Source organism: Mytilus edulis, chromosome 5 (assembly GCF_963676685.1).
Source record: "Mytilus edulis chromosome 5, xbMytEdul2.2, whole genome shotgun sequence".
Classification (NCBI taxonomy): Eukaryota; Metazoa; Mollusca; class Bivalvia; order Mytilida; family Mytilidae; genus Mytilus; species Mytilus edulis.
The window spans coordinates 35,440,995-35,453,160 of NC_092348.1; the positions used below are offsets into that span (position 1 = coordinate 35,440,995).

A 12,166-nucleotide genomic window follows, 5' to 3' on the forward strand; every position below is an offset into this window, starting at 1 on the left:
TAACAAACTAAGTCGGCGGCGGCACAGCCGCATCAAATTCTTGAGGTGACATTGATTTGAAACGTTATTAACTAAAAAAAACCCACCTTAAGATAATGACATAGTTGGATTATTGAACCAAACTCTCTTTCATTTCCTCTCCCTCCCTATTGATACTTATATAATTATGTAGAATTGTCAAAAAACTTTCTTACGCCTGTTGAAAAATACATGTGCATTTAAACTCAATTGCTTTGAAAATGTATCTTTTTTACATTGTGCAACTGCGATTTGACTTTGCCATGCAGAATATACGCTTTAAAATTGAATGCATGTAGAATCTGAAATATTTTTGACCGATGTATTTCATTTTAACTCTGACATATCATATAGAATGAAATTCAAAACAGTGTGGCTGTGGCCATTGATTGACACATTAAATTCAAATTTGACTTGGACAATTTACGTGAACGTTTTTCTGTAACGACCACTGTTCACGACGTACCTACGATAGGCATTTAAACTGTGGGGTCACCAAAGGTTTCTTAACGCCTTTAATTATAAAATAATGAAAAATTAATCAGGAATAACCTTTATGTTTTGATTTATATAATTGATATAAATCAAAACATCGTGTTATTTCTGATTAATTTTTCGAATTACTTTATTTAGGTGTTGAGAACCTTTGGTGACCCCATAGTTTAAGTGTCTTTAAAAAGTACATAGTGAGCAGTGGTCGTTACATACAAACGTTCACCTAAATTGTCCCAGTCAATGGAGGAATTTAATGTGTCAATCAATGGCCACAGCCACACTGTTTTGAATTTCATTCTATTGGCATAGAAACACACTATTTTTAATTGCAATTAATTATGAATTGATATTAACAATGCATTTGGTACATGCAGATATTATCTGCACTATTTGTAATCTATAGGGTTAAGAACAACATAATTTTTACACATGCATACAGAAATTTAAACTGCGAAGAAAATTAAACAAAACAAAAACAACACGGAAAATGTCATTACCTTTGCTGCCCCAAAATCATGTCTGTATGTCGATTCTTTCATATACTGAAAAAGAATTGAGTATATTTTAAACTTTCAATTGTCAAAATATTCATGACTTATACACAATATTTTACGTTTGAATAAAATTTTAGTTGCATCAGGAGAAAAATCAGTTGTAAAGAAAAAAAACAAACAAAAGATGAATCCACGACAAAAGTGTCCAGTCTCTAAATTGAGTAATTCTTTTGCATATTTAGCTAATATCAGATATTTCTAATAATTGAGTCTTATATGTCGCTGTCAATCGTTTAAGTTCAGTTCTACTTCAGTCGTATGTGGAACAGTTCTCCGTCTGTTGGAACAAACGCCTCTGTTTTATACCAGAATCACTTGTTTGTATTATATCGATACAGGATCATGATGTAGGGCCATTCCACCCTTAGTTTAGTTGACAGTCAACCGGACAGTAATGTTCAATAGAAGCGTCTATTGGTTGTGCTGGATGTTTAAATACGCAGCCACGTCCTGTCTGAATTGGACGTAAAGTCCTTTGTATCGTATTACTTGACACCTTGTTTTAACTCTTTGATGGTTTAAGTGAAATCGAAAATATGATTGTCAAAGTGTAACGATCTGTCAACCCATCATTTTGTTTTACATTATTTTGACAACTAAGCTAAAATAAAACTAAATAATACTAGCACATCTAGATATACAGTCATATACTTAAAATATTCAAACCGAAAATAAAGATAAAAATCCTACTAAACCTAAATCTAATAGGTCAACTCAAAAGGTCATTAGCCAACAGAATTTCATATGTCATACAGGGATGCTACTAATAAATACCATTTAATGAAACTAATCACACGAACGAACAATCAGAAATGGAAAGTAGAAAATTTGAAAGTTAAACCAAACTGAAAAATGGATGAACGATATACAAAAATCATAATTGTACAGATATAGTTTAAGCAAAATGGAGGCGTTTTGCATTCGTTTGATTTCTCAAAACGTTTGTTATACCACCCCTGTCCTCGTCATTAATAATATATATATATAGTCTTTTTGTATATTTAATTTCAAGCATCACTATCTACAGTTATACACAAATGCGCACATTATTATTGCATGCAATATCTAGTGTGATCTTTCTCGATGGTTGATTTTTTTGCAGAATATTTGAAAGATCACTTTTTGATAACTATCAAAAATGAATCAGCTGTAAGCATCACTATTTGTTTAAAAAATAATAGACGTTGTGCACATGATTCTGGGAATTTGATGCGACTGTCATACAAGTGAGAGGTTTAGCGCTATAAAACCAGGTTCAATCCACCATTTTCTACATTTGAAAATGCCTGTACCAAGTCAGGAATATGACAGTTGTTGTCCATTCGTTTACTGTGTTTTATCATTTGATTTTGCCATTTGATTAGGGACTTTCCGTTTAGAATTTTCCTCGGAGTTCAGTATTTTTGTGATTTTGCTTTTTTCTTATTGTGTTTATAGTACTGAATTTTTCTAGTTTTCTGTAACTGAAAAGCAAATTATAACATATGCTAAGTTGAAAGTACTTGTTTCTACAATATATGATTCCATGATTTTATTTTGAATTGGTTGTTGCAATATTTTCTTTGAATACTCAAGAATGTTTCGTGGCAATATTAAGCTTTTTGGACTGATATATCTATATGTGTATAATACTATAAAATTATCAAGCATCATGCAATGAAAGTATAGACTATATGTACGATACGTGGCGAATATTGTTTTTTTTTTATCATAAGAAAAACAAAGATTCATTTCATGACGTTAATTATTTTCAAAAATAGCTTTTGCCGCCAACAGTGAAAGCTTGAACCAATGTATGTACACAGCATGGCAAAATTAGTACAAGTTACACATGATTTCATGGAATAAGAGATCGAAGAGAAGAAGTATTACAAAACATTTAGTTATTGAAAACTAAACAATTAGAATGATTTATGAATTTTAACTTTAACCTTAAAAATGACAGTGTATATTATCACTAGCACTATTATTCAGCACGTGCATGCATGGTTGTAAAATAAACAAAATACCTTTGACCAGGTTGGCCTAATTGGCCACGAGTCCCCTAAAAGCTGTTAAAATAAGGTTATATATAATTATGCACAAAAAATCATGCTATTCCAAAATATCCCTCTTTATTAAGATAATAAATAGTGAAACTGGATAAGTATTTGAAAAAAAATTAAACAAAGATATAGAAATGTATAGAAAGATAATAAAAGTTAAATCGAATTTTAACCGGCATAAATCTCAAATAAAGGGATTTTTTTAATGTTTGAAATAGGTTTTAAAACTTAATGAATTTATAAAATCTTGCCAAAATGACAAAACTTAATTGCATGTCACGATAAAAAAATATTCTAAATCACTAATAAAAAAACCAAGTTTGAACTACTCAATTCCACCTTGGCCACCTTAGGAAATAAAGCTTAATCTTTTGGAGTACTCGATCCATAAAAAATATACTTCAAGAATATTTTTCTCCTTTTTATTGTTGTTCGGAATTCATAAGTGTTTTTTTCAAGTGGCATATGATCTTTAGTCCATTTAAGTCGCCACATAATTGAAAAATTAATACATACATGCAATGGATGATACAGATCAAGCATCATGTACGAATTGGCTATAATGCATATAGATCATTATTACAAATTTTATGTTTTCTTCAGCGACAATGTATTAGCTTCGGCAACTCATGACTTTCGTTTATTTTATACAAATAGTCCTTGTGCTCATATATGCAAATAGAATACAAAAAAATTGTGTGTACAAATGTGTATATGAGCTTTATACTTACATAGGAGGACATCGTGGATCTGAACGAGGTAATGCGTCGTGGCTGCTATTTAAAATCTAGTACACCTATAACAAAACAGGGATTAATTTAACGATAAAAAAAACCCAACAACGTTTTCCTTTAATGGCGAATTTAAACTACTATAACGTCGAACCACTGCTAAATATAACCTTAGTCCCAACTAACATGTCTTTAATCTCCAGAGGTGACTAGGGAAAAGAAATGTAGTCACTTTATTCTTCAACCGACCGGCAATAAACCCTTGTCAAAGCAGGACGTCCGTTTGACTTCACGGGATATATAAGTACGCAGCCACGTCCAGTTAGAATGAGGACATTGAATTCCTCGAGAGTGCTACGTTCTCTGTAAGCAAAAACACTAAATCTTGCAACAACCCTTTAAGGGTCCGAAGACGGCCTGTTGTAGGAATACATTTCTGTGCCATAATTTTCCAGTGGCAGTCCAAATTTCCTAGATTCTTATCCCGAACGGCCTCTATAACAGGACCTATCTATCTTATTTGTTGTTAATTTGTTCTTTTCCTGAACATGCATGAAATATTTGCCAATGTACGTCAAGCAACCAAAAATCAATCAATTCATGTTTAACTATATTGTGAACCACAACTACCGTCTAACCATATACCAAAAACAACCGAATAACAACTCTTAACTTTTCGGTTAAAAAACAAAACTTTACGACAAAAGAGATGCTTTCAGTTTCCCAATACATGTAATGAACTTTCCATTTCTATGTAGCAACACTCCGGCAGCGCCTACATACGGGGTTTATATCTCCCAATTGATGCGATATTCCCGGGCTTGTATTTCCTATCATGATTTCCTTGATAAAGGGTTGCTGCTCACAAGGAAGCTATTGAACCAAGAGTTCTACATGGTGAAGTTGAAATCATCCCTTCGTAAATTTCACGGACGCCATCACGAGTTGGCTGACCATTATGGAATAACCGTTTCACAGATGTTCCTTATGTCGTTACTACAACCCCCTTCCCTTTTCACGAATGGGACCTACCGAATTAGACTATTTACCGGATTTTTTATAATATAAGCAATACGACGGGTGCCACATGTGGAGCAGGATCTGCTTACCCTTCCGGAGCACCTGATTTTTGAGAATATAGTCGAATACGGCCAGCCCTTGAAGTCATAACTTTCGAGGCAGTTTTTTGTACTCATACACTAAAATCGACCAATCAAAATGCTGGATTTTATGTTTCGAGCATGATTTTTGTGCTCCGAGAACTGAGCAAAGTTTTATGACTGTCAATTGCGGCGCATACATTACATAGCGAACAACCATGATACAAAATATACGAAGTAAAGATTTCCCGTTTTTGTGTTTTGAATTTGTCAATTGAGCTTGTTTTTATGATTATTATGCAGAAACATTGTATGTGTAGTATATAATTAAAATCATAATTCATAATTTGTTTTCAAGTCTCTCTCTCTCTCTCTCTCTCGATCTCGATCTTGATCAGATTACTGACAGAATTTAAAATTATATTCAATGTCCTTACTCACAATCTATTCAGCTCCTACGTATACGTATAAACACACCTTTGCGCTGTTGAAGGATACAATGTATATATATATATATATTAATTAATTTGATTTCAAAAAGGTATAATTGTTACAAGGTCAACATTTGTTTTGAAATGTAAAGCAATCGATCAAACATTATCATTTAAAGATTTTATGAATATTTTTTTTTTTAATTCAGATCAAATTTAAATCACCTTGAAGTAATTATTGAGATGACAGGTTTGATAAAGTCATGTATTTTCCTACTATTTACAAAGTGACTTAAGCATACATTATAATATTTAGATTATCTTTTTCAACAGGAATCATATAGAAATTAAATGCCTTGTAACTTTCTTAAGACCTATTTATACGGAATCCAACAGTATGAATTGACTATTTCAAACTAAGGCTAGCATTAAATTATTCTAAGTACTTCATTGTTGATAAAATATCTTTAAGATTTTGACTTACTTTGGCAAATTTAATCGTACGTATAAATTGCTTTTGTATAATGTGTCAATCGTTGTTTCGTTGTACAATGGAATATGATATCAATGCTGATTGGAGATTTAGTGATCGGAACCAGCAATCCAACTATACATTAGGAGGGGCAAATATTACAGAAAATATAGCAACGAATTTCAGTGGTGTATACCCCGAACGTTTTGCAAAAATATTTATATTTTCGACATGTGCTCTGGAAGATTTAAAAAGTCTACGAAGTAGATAAATATCTTAACATTAAAATAAATAAAGCAAATTAAGATATATTGAAATCTTCTGATTCACGAACTCTTAAAGTCTATCGAATCTCGAAGACCAACCCTTAGTAAACGAAAGTATCTCCCATGTACAACTCGAAAGAGGATAACTAGCCGTTAGTCCCGGTGTACAATAATACTACACCATTGTTTTCCTTTTATTAAGTATCGATGATGAGGTTTCCTTACATTAAAATGTCATTTTATTTACTTGTATGCTTAAGAAAATGTCCTTTTTATTCGTCTTGTGTTTTGAATAAGAATGTTTGAAAAGAACCTGTTAGTTTTATCCATCAAACATGCCAAAGAGTTACTTAAAACAAGGTCTCTTGAAAATGACTATATATTTGATTTCATTTGGTCATTTTGTCTGGTCTATTTGCTTTGAAATAGGATTTTTAAGACCGTGACCTATTAAATATTTTGTACGCAATTAAAAGTGCTGCCGGATAAAACATATTATTGTTTAAGCATCTGTTTTGTTTTGTCTTATTGTAAACAATATACATAGGAGAGGGGCGGAAAGGGACCAGAGGGATATTCAAATTCATAAATAAACAAGAATGTGTCCAAATACACGGAGGCCCCACTCGCACTATCACTTTCCATGTTCAGTGGACCGTGAAATTGGGGGCAAAACTTTAATTTGGAATTAAAATAAGTAAGATCATACCATATGGAACATTTTAACTAAGTTTCAAGTTGATGTGACTTCAACTTCATCAAAAACTACCTTGACCAAAAACTTTAACCTGAAGTGGGACGAACGAACGGACCCAAAGACCAAAACACATAATGCCCCTTTACTATCGTAGGTGGGGCATAAAAATAAACTGACAACGCCATGACTAGAAAAATATCTTAATTAACTTTCTTTTACAGTTTCATAAAATAAAATTCAGAAGTTGTATTCTACGATCGAAATCAATATATAACATACTATACAGGTATCTCTTCATTTTTGTTACAGCGGATGGCCGTGAGGGAATTCCGGTGTACTGCTATCGTCTAGTTTCTATTACGTAATATTAGGTTTGGATTTTTAACAGATCTATAAACATGATAAATACGCCTAGATTATCGAGGGCAAAATAGCATTCCTTATCGTTTATTATAAATTCATTTCTTCAATGAATACTCATCAAACATTTAAAATATTTTGTTAAATATATATGTAAATATCTATGCACACGCACAGAAAAAATGTGTTAACGCATGCGGAAGAATATCTCAGTACGATTGCAAATCTCCTATAACGGAGGTGAATATTATATACAGATACATGCAGAGTTATCGGTCCTTGCTCTCTCGTTAAACTGGACCCCTGTTGTGTTCACTTATCGCTACACTGACAACAGGTATGGCCTAAATCCCGTGGTCAGAATTCTGACCACGGGATTTAATAATTTGACGAGACTAGTACATCATGTGCTATGTTTGATTATGTATTATACTGATAGCAAATCAAAGAGAAATTAGCACATTTATAACCCTACTGAGTTCTTTAGGGAATGAAAGATACCGGCTCAGTTTGTCAAGAACATGTTAACACGCTCGTTGGTCATTTATCTGCGAGTATCACCATGGGGTTAATTAACAGATACTTGTTTATTTTGCGGCATCGCAGTAGTAACATTTGAGGTCAATTTCCTATCACTTTAATTGGCCAATTTTATTAGCGAATCGTTGAATTTGTACGACTCGTCCAATTAATGCCAATGTGACAATAGCTCCAACCCGTTCCTTCGGTGCGAAGCTATAGATAGAACGGCGGACCAGTTTAGCTCTCTCGTTTGCGGGAAAATATTTCTTCTCAAATACAATCTATAAGAAAAATCTAATTATTACAGAAGAGTGTTCACCAAGCACTTGCACTGCACTATTATTAATTAGTAGAATAGAATGATATACAAATGGATGAAATTTATATATACATGTAACTGTTATATACAAATATTAATATAATGTAAACCAGAGTATACTGATTTGTAACGCGACAATATATTAATATATAATAGTTAGAACAGTGATGTTAAATTCCCTTTCATTTATTTATCATCCATGCAAGAACTTGTATGAGAATATTTTTTTTTATATCTGTACATTAACCCCACTTTCAGGTATACAGATGTGATTTTTTTCAGAGATAAGTGCTTGTGACCATCCATTGCGGTCATCCGATGTTCAGTACTTCAGTACTTTGATAAGTATTGATGTCGATGAATTATTTATGTCATTTTACAATATTGTTCAATACGACACAGACATTTTTATTCATAAATGTTTTCATCAATCTTTCTTTTAAGTTTAACCTGCCTTAAATCAAACATATATAAATACTCATCGATTTGAAGTTTTATTAAATATATGAGTTTCATTCTTAGTATGTTTGTCAAATCTATCACGTAAGATAAAGCCTTTACAAATATAACATAAGTATACCAAAACGGTTTTCCACAACTGCTATTTTAAATAGTAGAAACACCATAAAACAACGACCTCGCTTTCTCTTATTTACATTTCAGATAAGGAAGAAATATTTGTCAATATTTGACATGACGGCTATGTTTAAATTATAGATTTTATAAATCGTTTGTTAACAATTTCAAGTGGCATTTACTTGTGGCCTTAACGACAGTATGGAAGAATACGGAAATATTTACACAATGTATTATAGTGCTTAGGCGTTATTGTAACTTGTTTTTGTTAATCCGCTCATCTCCATGTTTGCTTCCAATATTGTCGACAAGTTGGTATAGTAGTCCGTAGACATTATAACTAGGGACACTTTTTATTGTAGCCTATCAAAACATTTACTTACATCGATACTACACATACACTTTATTAGGTCAGTGTACGAGGCTTAGAAACTTGAGAAGGACGAGATTGATGGTGCTATTGAACAGTTTCGTACAGAATAGGAAAAGGTTGATATTTTCAGACATTGATCTAAATAATGTTTTGTACACTACACTCATGTAAGGCTACACTATAAAGTGTGAACACAAAAAATGTATATTTCTCCCTTATTGAGTCCTTGGTTGTGAAGGAAAGTGATAGACGAAGTGACTGTATTTTATGACTGATAAGATTACTATCTTGAATCATATTAATTCATATCTATTTGTTTTAGCTAGTATAAAGTAAAATCACAAAAATGCTGAACTTCGATCAAACCCTTCATTGACCTTTGAACAAATGGGTTCCTTATGGGCCTTAAAAATATTGAAACAAGAGGCAAACCTCTGGCTTCAAATTAAGTGACCGTTAAGACGATTCTAACACAATGTAGCGATACATGTACTTAAACATTTGATTAGATTTTTCTTGAAGATTGAAATTATTTTATCATATTCAGGACCTACCTTAAATCTCTTCTCTTTTGTTTTTGCATAGGAATTTTAGTTATATAATAGCACTAGTAATGTACTAATTATGCACGTGGCTTTTAACATTTCTAATATCCTATTACCATTATAGTTACAATTTTAACTTTAATAAATAATTACTTATTTTAAAAAGAGCAGCGTTGCATTGAACCTTCTATCATTTCCACATTGTAAATTGCCACTTTCAAGCCATTTGCGAAATTGAAAAAATGTAAATTACAAAACATGTTTGAATAGGATTTGATCCAGTTCAAAATTATGAATTATGATAAAGTGTTTACTCAATAGAAAATGAATATTTCATATTTAGTAATTTCACTGCAGGAAACTTGTTAAAAAGTGATCAATATCATTTATTTTAGAAATTTTTATAACGGATACAACACGATCAATAAACAAGCTATTAAACTTGATATAGATCAGTAGAATCGACATTTATAGCTCCTTTCTAACACCGAAGGACACATTTTAAATCTGAAAAGTTTTTAAATCAACGTTTTCATTCAGTAATACTTGATATATTTTCCTTCGTTTTGTTGTAACATTTTATAAGCGTGAAATCAGTTAAATTCAAGTGGGGGTCTAATGTCATGAACTTAAATTACTTTATTTTTTAATTGAAAATAGGCGAAATCGACATATGAGAATTTTTGTTTCTGTCATGACAACGAAACATGCGCAATCTGATACCACTCTCGCTAGTTCAATCGAGATTGAAAGGGTAATTTGTTGGATAGAATTCAAGTCGGAAATGTTGAACAATGAAAGAAAGATTAGTTAAGCTAGAATTAAAATGTTAAATAGAAGATATGAATAGTAAATAATGCAACCTGATAATTTAATTGATTTAACCACTAGTTACTTTTAAAGTACACAAAATATTGCTAAGGGGATTGGATACAATTAACTTTATAACTTTATATACTTTTCAGTTAGCTTGTTTTCATTACCTAGGGCTTACGATAAGCTTATTATGATCAGTATATAAGATAGTAAGAAAGCACACACGTAATGTTTTTAAATACTTTGAATTCAAGCATAACAGCTCTCTCTGTGAATATTAGAAAGCTTATGAACGGTACTTATGCTTTAGAAAAGTGTTATCCTAGGCTTCAGGCTGTATAAATGTACGCCAGTATAGCTTCAACCCTGATAATATCATTTTCATCGTTTTAATTCAAAGATCACTGTGTTTACATACAAAACTGTTCCTCCCCACACCATTAAAAAAAGTTAAAAAAAACATAAACAAAAAGAAATACGAAAATCCTCTAGTTATCAAATTTCCGTTATTAAAAAGAATCATTTGACATTGACCGGTGTTAAATGTATTTTATTGTTTTAAACCACTAGCATTCACAAATTTATTGATATAATCTTGAACATGGCAAATTGACAAGAGCTTGTATTAACCGAAATGCGATAGGTTATTTAAACGACAACACTTTTGCAAAACATATTAAAATAAATTACAATAAAATATTTGAACTTACCTCAAATATATAATAATGTTATATTTCCAATAAAAACGATTTCAATGAATTAAGATACTCGATTATAGGTAATGGCTCTTAATACCTTTTCCAATTAGCAACGGGGGGTTTCGGTATCTCACTTTCAATGTTTTTCTGAATTAAATATACGGATATTTAAGTTGTTAATCCAATGTTTACAAAGCCGTTTACGTTTGTATATATTTATTATCTGTCAATAGTGTATAATTTCAATGAAAAATATAAGTATCAAACTGCTGTGGTATAATCTAATACGAAAACCCTAGTTAAAGAACCAAATGATCCGAAACTAAACCATTCCTATTGCGAATTCCACGTTGATTACAAAAAGACAAGGGGCGGTAATTAGTTCTCAACGAAGACTGCTTTTAAATGACAACACCAAAAACATCGACTTGTGTGTCATTCATAATCTTAACAGGTTTAAACTTCTAACATGGAAGTTTTGATAAAATCCCATACATATTACGTTCGAAATGGGGATTTAAACGATATTAATTCCTCCTTTTTTACACAATATTCCAACAAAATGTTCATTGTAAAACGTAATAATTTTATAAGAACGGAAGCTGTTATATAATCTTAGATTGTGTTTACTTGGACGTTATTCAACTATTTTTACAACTGAGAACGATTTGTTTAGAATGTTTTATTTCCCTTTTTCGTAGGTTTAAAAACAACAACAAAAAAAAAAAAAAAAAACAAAAAAAAAAAACAAAATTATTGTGTATTTGTCAATGTGGTCTGGTATATCATAGTTACAAAAACTTTTTTAAAACATGATTGTTGTTTAAAGGCGGACAAAAAAGCAATTGAAGAATGGTGTAGCATATTATTCAAGAAACTAAAAGATAAAAAAACAAACATGTTTTGATGATGATTTGTGCAAATTGATTTTATGTATTGAATACGTATAACGTGCAGCCCTTCACCTTCGTTTACAGTTATCAGTCTTATATACAGACCAAACTCAAACACTTGAACTGTTTGGTTTTATAATACAAATTGTAATTTTGTCAAATTTTGAATTAGTTGCAATAGGTGGAAAGCAACACTTCTAGCCAAGTTCAAAAATTTAAACAGTCAAAATCATATCAACGAAACTAGTATTATTT

General features: G+C 31.4%; 1 protein-coding gene across 25 annotated transcripts in view; it reads right to left on the reverse strand.

Moving 5' to 3' along the window:
• The window catches only part of LOC139523528 (uncharacterized), a 38,864-nt gene extending 27,154 nt beyond the window's left edge, over window positions 1-11,710 (reverse strand). For 8 of the 25 annotated variants that reach the window (XM_071317605.1, XM_071317603.1, XM_071317622.1 and 5 more), the window contains exons 1-4: window positions 11,031-11,376; window positions 3,844-3,908; window positions 3,077-3,118; window positions 1,011-1,055 (exon numbers count right to left, since the gene is read on the reverse strand). In XM_071317605.1, the coding sequence (XP_071173706.1) occupies window positions 1,011-1,055; window positions 3,077-3,118; window positions 3,844-3,855 (99 nt within the window). In that variant the 5' untranslated portion in view covers window positions 3,856-3,908; window positions 11,031-11,376. Of the gene's footprint in view, window positions 1-1,010; window positions 1,056-3,076; window positions 3,119-3,843; window positions 3,909-11,030 lie in introns of all 25 variants that reach the window. The other 17 variants (XM_071317615.1, XM_071317610.1, XM_071317625.1 and 14 more) reach the window with 9 other exon arrangements.
• Window positions 11,711-12,166: the final 456 nt, after the last annotated feature.